General features: G+C 46.8%; 1 protein-coding gene and 1 pseudogene across 1 annotated transcript; both read left to right on the top strand.

Moving 5' to 3' along the window:
• The first annotated feature begins 18,073 nt into the window (after positions 1-18,073).
• Positions 18,074-20,165, top strand: LOC125550668 (uncharacterized). The gene is made up of 2 exons (XM_048713714.2): positions 18,074-18,516; positions 19,529-20,165. Exons 1-2 carry the CDS (start codon positions 18,333-18,335, stop codon positions 20,044-20,046), a joined length of 702 nt encoding a protein of 233 aa, XP_048569671.1. The 5' UTR covers positions 18,074-18,332; the 3' UTR covers positions 20,047-20,165.
• A 1,705-nt stretch (positions 20,166-21,870) lies between these two features.
• LOC147974782 (uncharacterized) lies at positions 21,871-23,500 on the top strand (annotated as a pseudogene).
• Positions 23,501-23,861: the final 361 nt, after the last annotated feature.

Genomic DNA, 23,861 nt, shown 5'->3' with positions numbered 1-23,861 from the left:
TTCGGTCATGTTTGATCTTTATGACAAATCTTATACCATGGACTTGGAGGATTTCACTTTTGCTTGCAAACTTCCACAATGGGGTAGTGTTAGGGATCCCCCTAAATCTGAATCTAGAAACTTCCTTACTAGTATAACTGTAGGGGAATCCAGAGATATAACGCAAACTACCATAGGGAGCATTCACTTTCCTGCTATACATTATTTTGCCCTCTTCATAGGTAGGTGCATAAATGCTAAGGATGAAGCATGTCACATGTGTGTCCCTGACCTTAGCATTCTCAGGAGTGTTGTGTCAGGAGACCAATCTTATCATATGGGAGCCATTGTAGCTCGTAGGTTGCATCATAATAGACATAATGGAGATTTTTTTGGAGGAATTTATGTAACCCGCTTAGCTAAATTTCTTCAGATAGACGTTCGTGAGGGAGACATGGAGTTGCCTCCTGCTTATTTAGATTTTGATTCTATGGTTTCCCACCATTTTGTCGAGAGGAACGAATCACCTCTCCAGTACCGACTAATCTTTGACAGGCGTCGTACTATCCATATTACTCTCCTTGCTCCTGCTTTCTTTGATTATCAGGCAAGAGGAGGATATACTATTACCAGAGGGGAGGCAGATGAGTACGAGAGGAGAGCGGAGGCCGCTCGTCGCCACACTGCAGCTCAGGAGGCGATAGCTGCTGCATCACAGTACGACCACAACAACTATTATTATGGATATCAGCCAGGCCAGCCGTGGCCATAGACCAACTTAGGCCAAAAGCCTAAGCTTGGGGGGTATGTATTTCTCACCGACATTACATTTATGTTCACACACACTCATTGCTAGATGTCGGTGCTCATACTTTTTCATTGTATCATCCATGCTAATTTATTTCCTTTTATGGTTTCTTCTTGTGTGTTTAATAAACCTTAAGAAAAAACCAAAAAAATTAGTTGTAGCTTTTAATTAATTTACTTTCCATGCTTGTAGTAGTAACTAAAAAGAAAACCCAAAAATATTTCCTGTTCTTCTTTTGCTTGTTGGGAGCTTTCCCGTGTAAATAATTTTATTTCTTTTCTTTTCTTTGTTGGAAATATGCCCTAGAGGCAATAATAAAAGCTTTATTATTATATTTCCTTGTTCATGATAATTGTCTTTATTCATGCTATAATTGTATTATCCGGAAATCGTAATACATGTGTGAATAACAGACACCAACATGTCCCTAGTAAGCCTCTAGTTGACTAGCTCGTTGATCAACAGATAGTCATGGTTTCCTGACTATGGACATTGGATGTCATTGATAACGAGATCACATCATTAGGAGAATGATGTGATGGACGAGACCCAATCCTAAACATAGCACAAGATCGTATAGTTCGTTTGCTAGAGTTTTCCAATGTCAAAGTATCTTTTCCTTAGACCATGAGATCGTGTAACTCCCGGATACCGTAGGAGTGCTTTGGGTATACCAAACGTCACAACGTAACTGGGTGACTATAAAGGTAGACTACGGGTATCTCCAAAAGTGTCTGTTGGGTTGACATGGATCAAGACTGGGATTTGTCACTCCCTATGACGGAGAGGTATCACTGGGCCCACTCGGTAATGCATCATCATAATGAGCTCAAAGTGACCAAGTGTCTGGTCACGGGATCATGCATTACGGTACAAGTAAAGTGACTTGCCGGTAACGAGATTGAACGAGGTATTGGGATACCGACGATCGAATCTCGGGCAAGTAACATATCGATTGACAAAGGGAATTGCATACGGGGTTGATTGAATCCTCGACATCGTGGTTCATCCGATGAGATCATCGTGGAGCATGTGGGAGCCAACATGGGTATCCAGATCCCGCTGTTGGTTATTGACCGGAGAGTCGTCTCGGTCATGTCTGCTTGTCTCCCGAACCCGTAGGGTCTACACACTTAAGGTTCGGTGACGCTAGGGTTGTGAAGATATGTATATGCAGTAACCCGAATGTTGTTCGGAGTCCCGGATGAGATCCCGGACGTCACGAGGAGTTCCGGAATGGTCCGGAGGTAAAGAATTATATATAGGAAGTGATGTTTTGTCCATCGGGACAAGTTTCGGGGTTATCGGTATTGTACCGGGACCACCGGAGGGGTCCCGGGGGCCCACCGGGTGGGGCCACCTGTCCCGGGGGGCCACATGGGATGTAGGGGGTGCGCCTTGGCCTAGATGGGCCAAGGGCACCAGCCCCTATAGGCCCATGCGCCTAGGGTTTCCATGGGGGAGGAGTCCCACTAGTGGAAGGCACCCCTAGGTGCCTTGGGGGGAGGGAAACCTCCCCTTGGCAGCCGCACCTAGGAGATTGGATCTCCTAGGCTGCGCACCACCCCCCCTTGGCCCTCCTATATATAGTGGGGTAGAGGAGGGACTTCATACACCAGCCCCTGGCGCCTCCCTCTCTCCCCGTTACGTCTCTCCTTCGTAGTATAGGCGAAGCCCTGCTACTGTGACGCCCTGCATCCACCACCACGCCGTCGTGCTGCTGGATCTTCATAAACCTCTCCTTCCCCCTTGCTGGATCAAGAAGGAGGAGACGTCTCCCGTCCCGTACGTGTGTTGAACGCGGAGGTGCCGTCCGTTCGGCGCTTGGTCATTGGTGATTTGGATCACGCCGTGTTCGACTACATCATCACCGTTCTTTGAATGCTTCCGTGTGCGATCTACAAAGGTATGTAGATGCATCCAATGACTCGTTGCTAGATGAACTCCTAGATGATCTTGGTGAAACGAGTAGGAAATTTTTTGTTTTCTGCAACGTTCCCCAACAGTGGTATCAGAGCTAGGTCTATGCATAGTTCTTCTTGCGCGAGTAGAACACAACTTGTTGTGGGCGTAGATTTGTCAACTTTCTTGTCGCTACTAGTATTTTCTTGCTTCAGCGGTATTGTGGGATGAAGTGGCCCGGACCAACCTTACACGTACGCTTACGTGAGACCGGTTCCACCGACTAACATGCACTAGTTGCATAAGGTGGCTGGCGGGTGTCTGTCTCTACCACTTTAGTTGGAGCGGATTCGATGAACAGGGTCCTTATGAAGGGTAAATAGAAGTTGACAAATCACGTTGTGGCTTTAACGTAGGTAAGAAGACGTTCTTGCTAGAACCCTAATTCAGCCACGTAAAACTTGCAACAACAATTAGAGGACGTCTAACTTGTTTTTGCAGCAAGTGGTTTGTGATATGATATGGCCAAAGTTGTGATGAATGATGAATGATCTATATGTGATGTATGAGATGTTCATGCTATTGTAATAGGAATCACGACTTGCATGTCGATGAGTATGACAACCGGCAGGAGCCATAGGAGTTGTCTTTATTCTTTTATATGACCTGCGAGTCATTGAGAAACGCCATGTAAATTACTTTACTTTATTGCTAAACGCGTTAGCCATAGTAGTAGAAGTAATAGTTGGCGAGCAACTTCATGGAGACACGATGATGGAGATCATGATGATGGAGATCATGGTGTCAAGCCGGTGACAAGATGATCATGGAGCCCCAGATGGAGATCAAAGGAGCTATGTGATATTGGCCATATCATGTCACGTTCATTATTTGATTGCATGTGATGTTTATCATGTTTTGCATCTTGTTTACTTAGAATGACGGTAGTAAATAAGATGATCCCTCATACTAATTTCAAGAAGTGTTCCCCCTAACTGTGCACCGTTGCGACAGTTCGCTGTTTCAAAACATCACGTGATGATCGGGTGTTTTATTCAGACGTTCACATACAACGGGTGTAAGACAGATTTACACATGCAAACACTTAGGTTGACTTGACGAGCCTAGCATGTACAGACATGGCCTCGGAACACAGAAGACCGAAAGGTCGAGCATGAGTCGTATAGAAGATACGATCAACATGAAGATGTTCACCGATGTTGACTAGTTCGTCTCACGTGATGATTGGACACGGCCTAGTTAACTCGGATCATGTAATACTTAGATGACTAGAGGGATGTCTAATCTAAGTGGGAGTTCATTAATAATTTGATTAGATGAACTTAATTATCATGAACTTAGTCTAAAATATTTTACAATATGTCTTGTAGATCAAATGGCCCACGTAGTCCTCAACTTCAACGCGTTCCTAGAGAAAACCAAGCTGAAAGACGATGGCAGCAACTATACGGACTGGGTCCGGAACCTGAGGATCATCCTCATAGCTGCCAAGAAAGATTATGTCCTACAAGCACCGCTAGGTGATCCACCCGTCCCACAGAACCAAGATGTTATGAACGCTTGGCAGACACGTGTTGACGACTACTCCCTCGTTCAGTGCGGCATGCTTTACAGCTTAGAGCCGGGGCTCCAAAAGCGTTTTGAGAGACATGGAGCATATGAGATGTTCGAAGAGCTGAAAATGGTTTTTCAAGCTCATGCCCGGATCGAGAGATATGAAGTCTCCGATAAGTTCTTCAGCTGTAAGATGGAGGAAAATAGTTCTGTCAGTGAGCACATACTCACTATGTCTGGGTTGCATAACTGCTTGTCTCAGCTGGGAGTTAATCTCTCGGATGATGCGGTCATTGACAGAATCCTCCAGTCGCTTCCACCAAGCTACAAGAGCTTTGTGATGAACTTCAACATGCAGGGGATGCAAAAGACCATTCCTGAGTTGTTCTCAATGCTGAAATCAGCGGAGGTAGAAGTCAAGAAGGAACATCAAGTGTTGATGGTCAATAAAACCACTAAGTTCAAGAAAGGCAAGGGTAAAAAGAACTTCAAGAAGGACGGCAAGGAGGTTGCCGCGCCCGGCAAGCAAGCTGCCGGGAAGAAGCCAAAGAATGGACCCAAGCCCGAGACTGAGTGCTTTTATTGCAAGGGAAACGGTCACTGGAAGCGGAACTGCCCTAAATACTTAGCAGACAAGAAGGCCGGCAAAACAAAAGGTATATGTGATATACATGTAATTGATGTGTACCTTACTAGTGTCCGTAGTAGCTCCTGGGTATTTGATACCGGTGCAGTTGCTCACATTTGTAACTCAAAGCAGGGGCTGCGGAATAAGCGGAAACTGGCAAAGGACAAGGTGACGATGCGCGTCGGGAATGGTTCCAAGGTCAATGTGATCGCCGTCGGCACGCTACCTCTACATCTACCTTCGGGATTAGTTTTAAACCTTAATAATTGTTATTTAGTGCCAACTTTGAGCATGAACATTGTATCGGGATCTCGTTTAATTCGAGATGGCTACTCATTTAAATCCGAGAATAATGGTTGTTCTATTTATATGAGAGATATGTTTTATGGTCATGCTCCTATGGTGAATGGTTTATTCTTTATGAATCTCGAACGTGATGCTACACATGTTCATAATGTGAGTACCAAAAGATGTAAGGTTGATAATGATAGTCCCACATACTTGTGGCACTGCCGCCTTGGTCACATAGGTGTCAAACGCATGAAGAAGCTCCATGCAGATGGACTTTTAGAGTCTCTTGATTATGAATCATTTGACACGTGCGAACCATGCCTCATGGGTAAGATGACCAAGACTCCGTTCTCAGGAACAATGGAGCGAGCAACCAACTTATTGGAAATCATACATACTAATGTGTGCGGTCCAATGAGTGTTGAGGCTCGCGGTGGCTGTCGTTATGTTCTCACGCTCACTGATGATTTAAGTAGATATGGGTATATCTACTTAATGAAACACAAGTCTGAAACCTTTGAAAAGTTCAAGGAATTTCAGAGTGAGGTTGAGAATCAACGTGACAAGAAAATCAAGTTTCTATGATCAGATCGTGGAGGAGAATACTTGAGTCACGAGTTTGGCACACACTTAAGAAAATGTGGAATAGTTTCACAACTCACGCCGCCTGGAACACCTCAGCGTAACGGTGTGTCCGAACGTCGTAATCGCACTCTATTAGATATGGTGCGGTCTATGATGTCTCTTACTGATTTACCGCTATCTTTTTGGGGCTATGCTTTAGAGACTGCTGCATTCACTTTAAATAGGGCTCCGTCGAAATCCGTTGAGACGACACCGTATGAATTATGGTTTGGGAAGAAACCTAAGCTGTCGTTTCTAAAAGTTTGGGGATGCGATGCTTATGTCAAGAAACTTCAACCTGAAAAGCTCGAACCCAAGTCGGAAAAATGCGTCTTCATAGGATACCCTAAAGAAACTATTGGGTACACCTTCTACCTCAGATCCGAAGGCAAGATCTTTGTTGCCAAGAATGGGTCCTTTCTAGAGAAAGAGTTTCTCTTGAAAGAAGTAAGTGGGAGGAAAGTAGAGCTTGATGAAGTATTACCTCTTGAACCGGCAAATGGCGCAACTCAAGAAAATGTTCCTGAGGTGCCTGCACCGACTAGAGAGGAAGTTAATGATAATGATCAAGATACTTCTGATCAAGCTCCTACTGAAATTCGAAGGTCCACAAGGACACGTTCCGCACCAGAGTGGTACGGCAACCCTGTCTTGGAAATCATGTTGTTAGACAACGGTGAACCCTCGAACTATGAAGAAGCGATGGCAGGCCCGGATTCCGAAAAATGGCTGGAAGCCATGAAATCCGAGATAGGATCCATGTATGAAAACGAAGTATGGACTTTGACTGACTTGCCCGTTGAACGGCGAGCCATAGAAAATAAATGGATCTTTAAGAGGAAGACAGACGCGGATGGTAATGTGACCATCTATAAAGCTCGACTTGTCTCCAAGGGTTATCGACAAGTTCAAGGGATTGACTACGATGAGACTTTCTCACCGGTAGCGAAGCTAAAGTCCGTCCGAATCATGTTAGCAATTGCCGCATTCTGTGATTATGAGATATGGCAAATGGACGTCAAAACGGCATTCCTTAATGGTTTCCCTAAGGAAGAATTGTATATGATGCAGCCGGAAGGTTTTGTCGATCCTAAGAATGCTGACAAGGTGTGCAAGCTCCAACGCTCGATTTATGGGCTGGTGCAAGCATCTCGGAGTTGGAACATTCGCTTTGATGAGATGATCAAAGCGTTTGGGTTTACACAGACTTATGGAGAAGCCTGCGTTTACAAGAAAGTGAGTGGGAGCTCTGTAGCATTTCTCATATTATATGTAGATGACATACTGTTGATGGGGAATGATATAGAACTCTTGAACAGCATCAAGGCCTACTTGAATAAAAGTTTTTCAATGAAGGACCTTGGAGAAGCTGCTTATATATTAGGCATCGAGATCTATAGAGATAGATCGAGACGCCTCATAGGTCTTTCACAAAGTACATACCTTGATAAGATATTGAAGAAGTTCAATATGGATCAATCTAAGAAGGGGTTCTTACCTGTGTTACAAGGTATGAAATTGAGCTCAGCTCAATGTCCGACCACGGCAGAAGATATAGAAGAGATGAGCGTCATCCCCTATGCATCAGCCATAGGTTCTATTATGTATGCCATGCTGTGTACCAGACCTGATGTAAACCTTGCCGTAAGTTTGGTAGGAAGGTACCAAAGTAATCCCGGCAAGGAACACTGGACAGCGGTCAAGAATATTCTGAAGTACCTAAAAAGGACTAAGGAAATGTTTCTCGTTTATGGAGGTGACGAAGAGCTCGTCGTAAAGGGTTACGTCGACGCTAGCTTCGACACAGATCTGGATGACTCTAAGTCACAAACTGGATACGTGTATATTTTGAATGGTGGGGCAGTAAGCTGGTGCAGTTGCAAGCAAAGCGTCGTGGCGGGATCTACATGTGAAGCGGAGTACATGGCAGCCTCAGAGGCAGCACATGAAGCAATATGGGTGAAGGAGTTCATCACCGACCTAGGAGTCATACCCAATGCGTCGGGGCCGATCAAGCTCTTCTGTGACAACACTGGAGCTATTGCTCTTGCCAAGGAGCCCAGGTTTCACAAGAAGACAAGGCACATCAAGCGTCGCTTCAACTCCATTCATGAAAATGTTCAAGATGGAGACATAGAGATTTGTAAAGTACATACGGACCTGAATGTAGCAGATCCGTTGACTAAACCTCTCCCTAGAGCAAAGCATGATCAACACCAAAATTCCATGGGTGTTCGATTCATCACAATGTAACTAGATTATTGACTCTCGTGCAAGTGGGAGACTGTTGGAAATATGCCCTAGAGGCAATAATAAAAGCTTTATTATTATATTTCCTTGTTCATGATAATTGTCTTTATTCATGCTATAATTGTATTATCCGGAAATCGTAATACATGTGTGAATAACAGACACCAACATGTCCCTAGTAAGCCTCTAGTTGACTAGCTCGTTGATCAACAGATAGTCATGGTTTCCTGACTATGGACATTGGATGTCATTGATAACGAGATCACATCATTAGGAGAATGATGTGATGGACGAGACCCAATCCTAAACATAGCACAAGATCGTATAGTTCGTTTGCTAGAGTTTTCCAATGTCAAAGTATCTTTTCCTTAGACCATGAGATCGTGTAACTCCCGGATACCGTAGGAGTGCTTTGGGTATACCAAACGTCACAACGTAACTGGGTGACTATAAAGGTAGACTACGGGTATCTCCAAAAGTGTCTGTTGGGTTGACATGGATCAAGACTGGGATTTGTCACTCCGTATGACGGAGAGGTATCACTAGGCCCACTTGGTAATGCATCATCATAATGAGCTCAAAGTGACCAAGTGTCTGGTCACGGGATCATGCATTACAGTACGAGTAAAGTGACTTGCCGGTAACGAGATTGAACGAGGTATTGGGATACCTACGATCGAATCTCGGGCAAGTAACATATCGATTGACAAAGGGAATTGCATACGGGGTTGATTGAATCCTCGACATCGTGGTTCATCCGATGAGATCATCGTGGAGCATGTGGGAGCCAACATGGGTATCCAGATCCCGCTGTTGGTTATTGACCGGAGAGTCGTCTCGGTCATGTCTGCTTGTCTCCCGAACCCGTAGGGTCTACACACTTAAGGTTCGGTGACGCTAGGGTTGTGAAGATATGTATATGCAGTAACCCGAATGTTGTTCGGAGTCCCGGATGAGATCCCGGACGTCACGAGTAGTTCCGGAATGGTCCGGAGGTAAAGAATTATATATAGGAAGTGATGTTTTGTCCATCGGGACAAGTTTCGGGGTTATCGGTATTGTACCAGGACTACCGGAGGGGTCCCGGGGGCCCACCGGGTGGCGCCACCTGTCCCGGGGGGCCACATGGGCTGTAGGGGGTGCTCCTTGGCCTAGATGGGCCAAGGGCACCAGCCCCTATAGGCCCATGCGCCTAGGGTTTCCATGGGGGAGGAGTCCCACTAGTGGAAGGCACCCCTAGGTGCCTTGGGGGGGAGGGAAACCTCCCCTTGGCAGCCGCACCTAGGAGATTGGATCTCCTAGGCTGCGCACCCCCCCCCTTGGCCCTCCTATATATAGTTGGGGAGAGGAGGGACTTCATACACCAGCCCCTGGCGCCTCCCTCTCTCCCCGTTACGTCTCTCCTTCGTAGTATAGGCGAAGCCCTGCTACTGTGACGCCCTGCATCCACCACCACGCCGTCGTGCTGCTGGATCTTCATCAACCTCTCCTTCCCCCTTGCTGGATCAAGAAGGAGGAGACGTCTCCCGTCCCGTACGTGTGTTGAACGCGGAGGTGCCGTCCGTTCGGCGCTTGGTCATCGGTGATTTGGATCACGTCGTGTTCGACTACATCATCACCGTTCTTTGAACGCTTCCGTGCGCGATCTACAAAGGTATGTAGATGCATCCAATGAGTCGTTGCTAGATGAACTCCTAAATGATCTTGGTGAAACGAGTAGGAAAATTTTTGTTTTCTGCAACGTTCCCCAACATTCTTTGGGGGTCAGTAGGAGAAGACTATGATTAAAATTGTTGAAGTGGCTCTTATATGCTTTATTGTTGATTTAACCAAGAGCCCATATTGCTTTGTCTTCTCCTGTTTATTCAATGCTCGCAGATTCCAGCTTAGTCCAATGCACGTGCACTCTTATTATTATTCACATCGTTCGGTCGTGCAAGTGAAAGGCAATTATGATGATATATGATGGACTGACTGAGATGAGAAAAGCTGGTACGAACTCGACCTCTTTTGTTTTTGTAAATATGATGAGTTCATCGTTCTTGATTCAGCTTGTTATGAATAAACATGTTTGCAATGACAATTAGAGATCATAGTTGCTTATGCCATGCTTGATTAGCTATGAGTTATAATGGTTTACCTTGTGTGCCAACATGCTATTAAAATGGTTATGATGTGGTATGATAGGGTGGTATCCTCCTCTGAATGAGTTAAGTGACTTGACTTGGCATATGTTCACGCATGTAGTTGAAACAAATCAAAATAGACTTCACGATATTTATGTTCATGGTGGATTATATCCTACTCATGCTTGCATCCAATGTTTATTAATTTTAATGCATGTACATGGTTGTTGTCGCTCTCTAGTTGGTCGCTTCCCAGTCTTTTGCTAGCCTTCACCTGTACTAAGTGGGAATACTGCTTGTGCATCCAAACTCCTTAAACCCCAAAGTTATTCCAGATGAGTCCACTATACCTTCCTATATGTGGTTTCTACCTGCCGTTCCAAGTAAATTTGTATGTGCCAAACTCTAAACCTTCAAATAATCATCCTATTTTGTATGCTCAAATAGCTCATGTATCAACTAGGGTTGTCTGTATCTTCCATGTTAGGCGGGTTATTCTCAAGAGGAGTGGACTCCGCTCCTCACTCACGAGATAAATGGCTGGTCACCGGGATGCCCAGTCCCATGCTTTATGCAAACTAAATCAAAATAATTGCAAACAAAACTCCCCCTGGGACCTGATGTATGTTGGAGGCACTCGTTGTTTCGAGCAAGCCATGGATTGATGTTTGTTGGTGGAGGGGGAGTATAAACTTTACCATTCTATTTGGGAACCGCCTATAATGTGTGTAGCATGGAAGATATCGCCATCTCTTGGTTGTTATGTTGACAATAAAAGTATACCGCTCAAAATGTTATTCACCTCTATTTCAAAACCGAGCTCTGGCACCTCTACAAATCCCTGCTTCCCTCTGCGAAGGGCCTATCTATTTACTTTTATGTTGAGTCATCACCCTCTTATTAGAAGGCACCAGTTGGAGAGCACCGCTGTCATTTGCATTCATTATTGTTAATTTATATTGGGTGTGACTATGATTGGATCTCTTTTACCATGAATTACAATGTCTAGTTAGTCCTTGATCTTTAAAGGTGCTCTGCATTTATATCTTGCGGTCTCAGAAAGGGCTAGCGAGATACCATCTTATTATATCATATTATGATTGTTTTGAGAAAGTGTTGTCATCCGAGATTTATTATTATGGCTTGCTAGTTGATTATGCTATCGATATGGGTAATCATGAGACCTGAGAATTATTGCAAATGTGGTTAGTTATAATCTTTGCTGAAAACTTGAATGCTAACTTGACATATTTACAACAACAAGAGCAAACAGAGTTTGTAAAAGTTTTTCTTTATTTCTTTCAGTTTGTCAACTGAATTGCTTGAGGACAAGCAAGGGTTTAAGCTTGGGGGAGTTGATACGTCTCCGTCGTATCTACTTTTCCAAACACTTTTGCCCTTGTTTTGGACTCTAACTTGTATGATTTGAATGGAACTAACCCGGACTGACGTTGTTTTCGGCAGAATTGCCATGATGTTGTTTTATGTGCAGAAAACAAAAGTTCTCGGAATGACCTGAAACTCCACGGAATATCTTACAATAAATAATAAAAAATCCTCGCCAAAGATGAAGACCATGGGGCCCACACCCTTCTCACGAGGGTGAGGGGCGCCCCCCCTAGGGCGCTCCCCCTACCTCGTGGGCCCCCTGGAGACCTCCCGACTCCAACTCCAACTCTATATAACTGCTTTTGGGGAGAAAAAAATAGGAGAGAATAAATCATCGCGTTTTACGATACGGAGCCGCCGCCAAGCCCTAAAACCTCTCGGGAGGGCTGATCTGAAGTCCGTTCGAGGCTCCGGAGAGGGGGATTCGTCGCCGTCGTCATCATCAACCATCCTCCATCACCAATTTCATGATGCTCACCGCCGTGCGTGAGTAATTCCATCATAGGCTTGCTGGACGGTGATGGGTTGGATGAGATTCACCATGTAATCCAGTTAGTTTTGTTAGGGTTTGATCCCTAGTATCCACTATGTTCTGAGATTGATGTTGCTATGACTTTGCTATGCTTAATGCTTGTCACTAGGGCCCAAGTGCCATGATTTCAGATCTGAACCTATTATGTTTTCATCAATATATGAGTGTTCTTGATCCTATCTTGCAAGTCTATAGTCACCTATTATGTGTTATGATCCGTTAACCCCGAAGTGACAATAATCGGGATACTTACCGGTAATGACCGTAGTTTGAGGAGTTCATGTATTCACTATGTGCTAATGCTTTGTTCCGGTTCTTTATTAAAAGGAGGCCTTAATATCCCTTAGTTTCCATTAGGACCCCGCTGCCACGGGAGGGTAGGACAAAAGATGTCATGCAAGTTATTTTCCATAAGCACGTATGACTATATTCGGAATACATGCCTACATTACATTGACGAATTGGAGCTAGTTCTGTGTCACCCTATGTTATGACTGTTACATGATGAACCACATCCGGCATAATTATCCATCATTGATCCAATGCCTACGAGCTTTCCATATACTGGTTTACGCTTATTTACTTTCCCGTTGCTATTGTTACAATCACTACAAAATACCAAAAACATTACTTTGCTTTCGTTACTCTTTTGTTACCGTTACTATCACTATCATATTACTTTGCTACTAAACACTTTGCTGAAGATACTAAGTTTTCAGGTGTGGTTGAATTGACAACTCAGCTGCTAATACGTGAGAATATTCTTTGGCTCCCCTTGTGTCGAATCAATAAATTTGGGTTGAATACTCTGCCCTCGAAAGTTATTGCGATCCCCTATACTTGTGGGTTATCAACGTCTAGGCCCCGACACTGCACATCACCCCCCTAGTTGTACGACTCTGCAGAGTTACCATCGAGTGCCGAGGGTGGAACCTCTTACATCACTCCTGATGAGACCTCTGTAGTATAGCTATTCGGTCGTGGTCATCGAGGGTGATTTCCTCCTTAACCACTTCCGATACGGCTCTATCGTGCAACCCCTCAAGTGTGAACCTCGAGGGTGGATCCTCTTACATTCACCTTGATGATTACATCGAGTGGAATTCACCGGGGGTGATTCCTCGGGTTTTCTCCTTGGTGTTAGACACACACTTACTATGGTTACTATGCCTTTACACTGAACCATGTTACTAAAGACGGGTCGGCCCTGAGGGGTACCCGCACGAGCTTAATAGCGAGTGATGTGGAGTCGGGTTGACCTGGAAGGTGCCCGCGAGATACTTACGAGGCGTGGCCGGGCATTCTTAGCCCTTGCCGCAAGTACTCGAGACGGGGCGACGTGGTCACATCTTTCGTGAGTCTCTGCTTGTTACCGCGCGTTCCTAATCCACTATGATTTGGATATTTGATCTGAGGGGCCTCTGGCCTGATAGCACTAACCATCACGTGGGCATAGTATGGGCGTTCTGCATCGTATGCATCAGCCGAAGGTTAATAGACGTCATGCGATTGAGCGGCGCGTGCCGGGTTGGACTGGTAAGCTCCTGCCTTTTTAAGGAGGTAGCTAGGTCTGCTCACCGGCCGCCCACGCAACGTGCAGGAGTTCCCGGGGCGATGGGCCAAGACCCCCGGGGGCATAGGTTTAGTCCGGCGTGCTTGACCTCTCTATTAAGCCTAGGTCAGGTTGCGGCGTATTGTTTGGCCGAGGCCGGGCATGACCCAGTAAAGTGTGTCCGGACGGAGTTAAGCGAGTGTGGTGGGTAAGTTGGTGCACCCATGCAGGGAAGAAAACATCTATCGATAGCCTGTCCTACGGTAACGGACACTTGGAGTTGCATCCCGATCGATACAACTAGAACTGGATACTTGAGATGAGAGATGGTTATGAGAAATGGATAGTATGGCTCTGGGATTGCTTTCTCGCAGGGAGTCGAGAAAGGATCTCTGGCCGAGGTTGATAACACTATTACTACTTTACATTATGTCGATCTGTACTCTTCTATATGCTGCAAGATGCTTGAAGATGCTAGTCTTCGATAGGCTAGGCTTTCCCTTTCTTTTCTGGCATTCTGCAGTTTAGTCCACAGATACAGCCTTTTCCTTTGATACAGATGCATACTTAGTTTAGATCTGATGTAAGTCTTGCGAGTACTTTGGATGAGTACTCACGGTTGCTTTCTTACCTCTTTTCTCATATACCCGTTTGTTGCGACCAGATGACGAGTCCCAGGAGCCAGACGACACCACTGATGATTACTACTACCCCGAGGGTGCCTACTACAACGTGACGGCTGCTGACGACTTGGAGTAGTTAGGAGGCTCCCAGGCAGGAGGCCTTGCCTGTTCGATCGTTATTGCTTTTGTGCTAGCCTTCTTAAGGCAGACTTATTTAACTTATGTCTGTACTCACATATTGTTACTTTCGCTAACTCTTGTGTTTTTGAGGTTATGTATTCGAGCCTTCGAGGCCCCTGGCTTGTAATATAAAGCTTGTATTATTTTATTTTGTGTCTAGAGTTGTGTTGTGATATCTTCCCGTGAGTTCTTAATCTTGATCGTACACATTTGCGTGTATGATTAGTGTACGATTGAATCGAGGGCGTCACAATGTTGAGTCACATGCATATGATTGGTTGGGATAAAAAGAAAAGAAAAAGAAAAATATAAACAAAGGGAGAGAAAGTGGTCTAGGATGGGCCAAATCATAGGTGGTAAACTGACCGAACACCCTTATATCCTCCCTAAATATGACGTTTTCGGACAGCCCGGCCATATACGAACAATTTGAGCGAAAGTCCCCTTCTACTTGTGAGCTCATTTGAGCTCCGGGTGAACAGTCAATTCTAAAAAATGGAAGAAAAAAAGTGCAAACTTTGACAAATGTTCTCGGCGCTTGTAAATATTCATCCTGAAATAATATTCGTGGAAGTCATGAAAAAACACACACTCCAAAATGCTTCCGAAAATAGCATTTTTGGAGTGTCGATTTTATTCACCTTTACTATCACTTCGACGAACGTTATTTCGGGATGAATTCCAGGAACTCGGACGTTTGTCAAAGTTTGCGCTAAAAACAATTCAGATTTTTTTACTATTTTTTTATTCTACTGTTCATTAGAGTGCATATGAGCTTGAGTTGAGGATAGCTGCGTCCCAATTTGAGGGTCTGGTTGGATGACCATTTTTTCCCTCCCATCCGAACCGTGACCGGATTATCTGCGTTTGACGTGGATCTAAGGGGTCCGAGTCCGATTGTAAACGCTTTAAGACGATCGCCTCTTGATCTTCTTTCCCTCTCGTCGTCGCCGCAGCTGTATCGCACTGCGACGGTGCGACGAGGCAGGCAGCAAACGACGTCAGTGCAAGAAGCGTGCACCTCGTTCGCTTCGTTGTGCTGAAGCTCTGTCAGCGACGTATCGCAATTAATGCTGGCCCAGTAGTACTGTACGTTCGTCTCCGACGACGACAACAACGACGAGGCTGATTCAGCAGCGTCATCGTCGTCGGCCAGGCCGCCCCGCCCCCTTGTATAAACACGGCGGGTCCCGTGGGCCGTGGCACACCCCGGGAACCGAAGCTGCTCACGACGACGCCGGAGTCAACGAGAGGGAATCCAGTTCTCCTTTGCGGCTCGCTCGCTCGCGCGGTCCAGTTGCCACGCTCCCTCTTCTTCCTGTGAGTGCCCGTGCCCCACGTCCACATATAGCAAAAACCCGAGTGCCCACACGCACAGTCACACGGGATGTGACCGATCCTGCATGCACCTGACCTGACCCGACCCGACCTGGCCCTCCCATCCCATTTCCGTCGCCCGACGGCGCACGTCAGTACGTCACGCCGCACCCGTCGACCAGCAACAGGAACGAACCACAGCACACACACCCCGCCACTACTCCAAACTAAAGGCTTCGGAGAATGGCCCACCACTCGTACCGTCGTAGAAGAAAATGGGCAGCCGAAAGGAAAAGCTGGTGCATATAAAAACCAGCTAGTTGCACCCAGGCCAGAATGCCAGATACACGCGCGGGTGTGAGAGAGAGAGGAGCCACGATCCCGGAGCGGGGAGGGAATGGGAATGTACGGGTGAATCGAGTCGGGGTCGAAGGGCCAGGCTTTGATGGATGGAGCCGGGGTTGGTTTTGCCGGGGATGTTGGAGGAGCGGCGGCCTCGGCCCTTGGCGCCGCCCAAAGGGCAGGGCCAAGCCGACTCCATTCCAACTCCACCACGGCCACCCGCCCGCCCCTCGCTCGCTCCCGGGGCCCCGCACCGGGCCGTAGCTTTCGTCGCTCCGAACTCTCTTTTGTGCTTTGCCTCCTCGCTTTGTTCCTATCCACAGGCCTCCTTCCCTGGCTTAAATTAATCAGACGTCCGGCTTAGAACTCCACTGCTGCCGCCTGCCGGGATCCTCTGCTGCCTCCGCTGACCCAGCCACGCATGCGTGTTTCGGTTAGGACTTAGGACGAAGCGTGCAATGCGGTTTTACGTGGATGAAATGAAACCATATCATATCTCGGCGTTAATTGTTCAAGCCGAATTGAGAGTGAGCACACGGCACAGGTGCCAAGGGAAAACTCGAGAAATGATAAGCCCTTGCATGCATGCGGAGGGGCTTGTTATCCTCGGATTGAGATCATTTGTAGTATTGTACAATGTTGTAGTGTGAATGACATGTGGAGCTCGGTCCACATAAACGGTGCGCTACAACAGAGGATCCTTACCCGTTATCCTCACTGCTTGCACCATAGGTAAACATCGCAACTCCGGCATATTCAAGGGTGCTCGGCCGTCCATACCCGGCCCATCCAAACAACCAAGGTTATTTCAACAAATTTCTCTAAATTTCTACAAAAGTCTGTAGCCTTTCAAATTTTTTTTTACTCGACCCTAACATAGAGACAACCCTATGGCATTGCAATGTAAGGTCAAAAAAAGGATCCGACCGCTTATGCGGCGTCAATATACACGACGAGGGCTACTTTTTTTGGAGCCATGATTCGAGCCTTGGTCGATAGCCCCACTCCAGGAGGTCTTTACAACCGTGCTAGAGAGTGCATGTCTATTTTTCAACCTTTTGCAACTAACAAATACTCTAGTAAAGAAAACTGGGTGTCAAGACTGTTTAATATCCAAGACAACAATGCCTAGGTGGGCTGTGTAGGGAAACTATGAGCGGCACATCGATTAATGCATAAAAACCTTATACTTCCTCCAATTCATATTAATTGTCCGCTAACTTAGTACTCCCTCCATCCGGAAAAACTTGTCCGAGAAATGGGGTCCGGACAGAGGGAGTATAACTTTAGCCAGATGGAGGACTTAAGATATTTAGTTAAATTGGCAAACTGCTTCCTTGGCTCAGAAATACATACAATAATTACTATTCAAAAAAAGTAAAGACAATAATTTGATAGTCCAATCCAAGTTTTAGCCACATCTTTTTGAGCGAATTAATATGCATCAAGTTGCACAAATACACGTTTAGCACAATGAAGTAGGGTGGATCATCGTCCTAGCACTCGATGACAAAGGGCTACGGTTTTAGCACAAAAATGTTTAGTCGTACAGGCTGTTAAAGGTTTCTACAGGCTCGTTCCAAACTTTCTAAACACCCCCCCCCCCCCCCCCCCCCCAATTTCAATGAAGGTGGGTGGGCTCGTGCCTCTACTAATGACCAATTAAAAACCGCCACAACACCCTGTAAACCCCTCGTCCCTGTAACATCTTACGTGTAGCAAAGCTCGTTTGAGCATGTGGGCACAGAGCTAGCAAGCGGTGAGCACGCGTAGAAGATCCCGTGAAAGCAGAGACTGGTGCGGACCGAGGCCATCGCGGCAACACGGGGGCGCCAACCGCCCAATGTCATTGGAACCCCGCAGCACCAACCAAATATTTCTCCTCCTCCTCGAGCCCGCGGCCCCCAGCCTCCCACTTGGGCGCATCCATACATATTTCCATTTCCACAGGCCAAGCAGGAAGGAAGCATCGCCCCTCCTCTATATAAGCGCCCCGGCAGTCTCCGCTCTCCTCTGCTACTCCCTACCAGGCTACCACTCCTCCTCTCCGCCGCATATCGACACCGACAGACGGACGTCCAGTTTAGCAGCAGATCTCCGCCAGCTCAACCACCGCCCGCGCACCTCCGGCGTACGGCGGCCGATACGGTGATCGACTGTCCAGGCTCCATCCGTCGATCGACGGAGTGCCGCGCCGTTGGTTGATCCGTCGAGATGAGCTGCAACGGGTGCCGCGTGCTGCGCAAGGGGTGCAGCGACGCCTGCGTGCTGCGGCCCAGCATCGAGTGGATCGACGGCGCCCAGCCGCAGGCCAACGCCACCGTCTTCGTCGCCAAGTTCTTCGGCCGCGCCGGCCTCGTCGCCTCCCTCGCCGCCGTCCCGCTCCACCACCGCCCAGGTACTTACCACCATCTCGCTCGCTACCTTACTTTTAACGCAATTCTTCATCCAGTAGAGTAGTGGCAGATATTTGGAAGGGCAGATGGGCTGTCAAGAACGCGGAGAACGCAAAACAGCTCTTCAGGCTACGCGAGGGCCGGCCGGCGTTGTCGATCACAGTCGCGATTAGTTTAGTGCACTACAGTACAATCTTATCTTATCTTACCTCCGCTAGCTATGGCTAACTTTACCTCGGTGATCAGTACAACCTAGCTAGCTAGCGCGCGGCCACCTGTACGAAAAGTTAAAAACCCATCGCCTTGGTTTCGTCTCGGTGAACAATGTTACCCACGCAGCCGGGCTATAGCTTAGACATGACCTATCTATGAAGGCAGTGTTATAGTAGATTATTTTAAGCGTTCTTTTGGACGGTACGCGGCCTTCCGACGCCCCCATGGGTCAGACTGGCTAAAGGAGAGAATCTTTTTAGCCACGCTCCCAATTGCGCTTTGCCAAACACAGAAATCCTTAATTAAAGAGTGCTGGGAGATATGCTAATTAATCATGGCGATTGCCCTCCGACCTCTGTCGAGAGGTCAATTCATATCTTTTGCCCCTTCGGCGCTGAATCGTCCACCCATGCATTCCTACAGACTCGCATAGTCCGGACAACATTTCAGGATTTCTAGAATCTTCGGTTGATAAATAGCCATGATACTTAGCTGCTCGTAATGAGAGTATTATAGGTAGTATCATACATGCCAACTAAACAATTTTAATGAAGTGACATAAAATTAAATGAAGAAAAAGAGCCTTGAGTATCATATCATGATACCGTATCATATCATGATATTGTATCATATTAAATGATGTGCTATTTTGTGTCATGCATGACAATAAATGTTGGTATTAGGAATGTAGTATTATAGACTAGTATCATATACATGATACTAATATATGATACTCCCCATTCCGGCATAATTATATGTTAGGGTTATTGGGTGATTAACGTGTGGTGTCATTTGGTGCAGCCTTGTTCCGGTCGCTTCTGTACGAGGCGTGTGGGCGGACGATCAACCCGGTGAGCGGCGCCATCGGGCTCATGTGGACCAGCAACTGGGACCTCTGCCAGGCCGCCGCCGAGGCCGTGCTGCGCGGCGACTCCCTGCGCTCGCTCTCCGCCGTGCCCGCCGCCTTCACGGAGCGCGACATGGCCGGCCTCTACGGCAACGTCGGCACCAACACCGGCAGCTCCTCCTCCCTCCACTCCTCGCCGGAGAACTCCACGTCCGCGCCCGCCAGGAAGCGGAGCAAGAACAGCCCCGGCTGCGGCGCCGTAGGAGGGCAGCAGCAGGTGAAGCTGCCGGGGCCGGGGCCGGTGCTGCAGTCGTGCGAGCTGGACCTCTGCCTGACGCCCTTATCGTCGCCGCTGGCCGGCGGGAGGCGAGGCGGCGCGTCGGACGAGTACTCCACCACGACGTGCTGCGAGGAAGCCAGCGGCGACGCGGCGGAGGCCGGGGCGCCCCCGCTGCTGAACCTCTTCAACTGAGAGACTGAGTGTAAACTGTAATTGTGCAGTTCGTGTGTGGGTTAATTAGTTGCATCGGTGTTAGTCAATGAAGCTTTTTGGGACGTGCAACTTGGTTTACAAATGTTCGATCGCTGTTATTTTTTTGCATGAGTCAGCTAACAAGTCGTCTCTCTAGTTCTAAAACAAACATGAAGTGGTCCGTGGTGAGACACGCATATATCATGTTGTACATGCTTAGTTGCAGATAGTTGCCGTGAAGTGCAGGCATGGCCAACACACGTAACATTTTCGTGACAGAGAGGGTGCGGTCTTTGGCAGGCGATGCTCGACGGCATCGCTGGATAGGACGTCGGTGCATGGTTCTGGGCCGCGATGACCTTGACATGCAGCGGCATGGGTAACTTGTCTCTGGTTTTTACTAGGGGATCTTCCTTTTTTTTGAAAGGAACAGACTAGTATTCCTTATGATGACAAACTGGCTAAATCGCCAGCAACAGAGTTCAGTACAAACTCACGGAAGTGGCCTAACCAGTTCAGTACAAACTCAGGGAAGTGGCCTAACCAGTTCAGTACAAACTCAGGGAAGTGGCCTAACCAAGTCTCACATACGCCACTCCCTAGAGGAAAAAGTCCATTTTAAACCTTGAATTCGTAGACGTCCGGCGAATCAAACCCTGAAGTCGAAATCCCTGTCGTTCTGACCCTGAACTAATTAATCCCGGTCCAAATCAAACCTTAGTGTCGCTTCCCAAACGGGGATTGCCGACGTGGCAATGGGATGGCCGGGATGGGTCGTTCGGCGCGCGGCTGAGGCGATATTAGTGGGCCGGCCCAATTCGGCCCGTCATTTCGCTTCGTTCTCTCAGCGTCCCCCTGAATTCTTCCTTCTCTGGCGACGGCAATGGCGACCGGCGGTTGATCGCCACCTCAGGGACGATCGTGACGGCGCGACGGCGCGTCGAAGAAGAAGGTAATGTCCTGGATGCCCTCCTCCCTTGTTATTCATAGGTTGGAGTAGTTGCGACATTAGGGTTAGGGTTTCAGTGGCAGATTTGGGGACGATTTGGGTGACGCAAAAAGATTGATTTTTTTTGTGAAGGGAATAGGTTGTTATGCTTTATTTTGATCGCGGTGTATGTTTTTTCAGTGAAATCATGGACTCAAGTGAGATTTTGAACGTTCGGTTTCATATTGGAGGGAAGTTCATCCGCATTGGTCCAAATTTGGACTATGTTGGAGGAGATCAAGCAATGTCAGAGATTGAGAGGGATAAATTGTCTCCGCAGGAAGTGAAAGGCTATTTAAAAGATCATACTCAGTTGATGGAATCGATGAAGTTCTATTTTCTGCTTCCTGGAAAAGAGCTTATCAATGGCTTAGTGTTCCTTAATGATGACAGTTGGTGTGTGAAGATGGCTGAGTACATTTGTGTTGGAGGAGTTGCTGATGTGTATGTGGAGTATCATGGAGAGGAAGATAGCAATGACAACAGCAGTGGGAGTGATTTTGAGGATGAAATCATGGAACAGAGTGATGATGATGAAGTAGATGCAGTTATAACCGCTGAAGAACCAGATGCAGTTATAACTGCTGATGAACCAGATGCAGTAACTGGTGTTGAACCTGCAAAGTCTGACACTGATGTGCTCATACCTGATGAAACTGGTGTGATCACTCAAAGAATTTGCAGCCCCTTGAAGCAGAGAAGAAGCAATGCCAGAGAAGTAGATGTGGATGAAATGGCAAGCATGGAAGGAGTTTTTTTCTCAGGTTTTGGATCCAAGTCAACCTGCATCAACCCGTGCTTCTGAACCTCAGGCTTCAGGGCATGTCAATAACCAGATGGTGATAGCTGCAAATGTTGACAGTGGCAATCAAAATTCAGACTCAGACAGTGACACTGAATACATTGGACATACTGATGATAGTGGGGAGGATTCAGAAGTTGTGGAGCTCAGGAGACATGCTAGGAAAATTTAAGAAAAGGATGAGGGACTCCAAGAGCTAGATAGGTAGGGATGCTACAGGGCCAGTGCCAATTGAATTGATTGCCAACATGGAGGAGCAAATTGAAAGAGAAGAAATGGATTGGAACTATGATTCATCTGATGAGGACTACAGCTATGATGAAGATTCAGATGGTCATATAAGAAAGAGGAAGAGTACATTCCCAAGATACAACCCTGAAAGTGAAGTACCACATTTTGCTTTGACCATGGTTTTTAGAAGCAAGAATCAGCTGTGCAAAGCTTTGAGAAGATATGGACTAGTAACAAAGAGGAGCATCAAGTTCATGAAATCTGAGTGTGACAGAGTAAGGGAAAAGTGTGGATGGCCTGGCTGCCCATGGCTGATATATGCAGCCAAGAGATCAAGGACTTCAAGATTCCAAGTCATAACATATAATGATGATCACCAATGTGCACATAACAGATGCAACAAGTTGGTTACTGCAAAGGTGATTGCACAGAGTTATGAGCACTTCATATTGGCAAATCCTATGTGGAAAATTGAGAGCATGAAAGCAACTGTTTTGCAAGATATGTTTGCTGATGTCTCCACTTCAAAGTGCAAGCATGCAAAAAGAATTGTCATGGACAAATTATTGTGTGGAATGAACAATGAATATACTAGAGTGTTTGACTACCAACTTGAGCTGCTAAGGAGCAACCCTGAAAGCACAGCTGCTGTTTGCATAGATCCAACCAACATGGAGGAAAGTGTATTCCAGAGCTTCTATGTGTGCTTTAATGCAATGAAGCAAGGATTCAAGGCTGGTTGTAGAAAAGTAATAGACCTTGATGGTTGTTTCTTCAAAGGTGCAGTGAAGGGTGAGCTATTGTGTGCCATAGGTAGAGATGCAAATAATCAGATGTATCCACTAGCCTGGGCTGTAGTTGAGAATGAAACTAATATCACATGGAAGTGGTTTGTTCGGATACTCATTAAGGACTTGGAAATAAACAATAATGGAGCTGGCTGGGTTATTATTTCTGATCAGCAGAAGGGCTTGATAAATGCAGTGAATGATTACCTTCCTGCTGTAGATCATAGGATGTGTGCTAGGCACATTTATGCTAATTGGAGGAAGAAACATAGAAATCATGAGTGGCAAAAGAAATTCTGGCCAGTTGCTAAGGCTTCCAACAGGCAAGATTTCAACTATTATAAAGCCAAGCTTGCACAAGTCACTCCTGAAGGGGCTAAAGACATCATGAGGACTGAGCGAGTGCACTGTGTCGGTGTCAAAACCGGCGGATCTCGGGTAGGGGGTCCCGAACTGTGCGTCTAGGTCGGATGGTAACATGAGGCAGGGAACACTTTGTTTTACCCAGGTTCAGGCCCTCTCGATGGAGGTAATACCCTACTCTTGCTTGATTAATATTGATGATATGGGTAGTACAAGAGTAGATCTACCACGAGATCAAGGAGGCTAAACCCTAGAAGCTAGCCTATGGTATGATTGTTGTGTATGGAGTTGATTGCCTACGGACTACAACCCTCCGGTTTATATAGACACCGGATAGGGTTAGGGTTACATAAAGTCGGTTACAATGGTAGGAGATCTTGAATATCCGCATCGCCAAGCTTGCCTTCCACGCCAAGGAAAGTCCCATCCGGACATGGGACGAAGTCTTCAATCTTGTATCTTCATAGTCCAGGAGTCCGGCTGAAGGTATAGTCCGGCTACCCGAACACCCCCTAATCCAGGACTCCCTTAGTAGCCCCCGAACCAGGCTTCAATGACGACGAGTCCGGCGCGCAGATTGTTCGGCATTGCAAGGCGGGTTCTTCTCCAAATCTTGTGTACCTGTAGGAATAATGTCCGATTT

The sequence above is a fragment of the Triticum urartu genome, chromosome 4A (assembly GCF_056163025.1).
Source record: "Triticum urartu cultivar PI428250 chromosome 4A, HENAU_Tu73, whole genome shotgun sequence".
NCBI classification, from domain to species: domain Eukaryota; kingdom Viridiplantae; phylum Streptophyta; class Magnoliopsida; order Poales; family Poaceae; genus Triticum; species Triticum urartu.
This window is presented reverse-complemented; position numbering and strand designations above follow the sequence as displayed.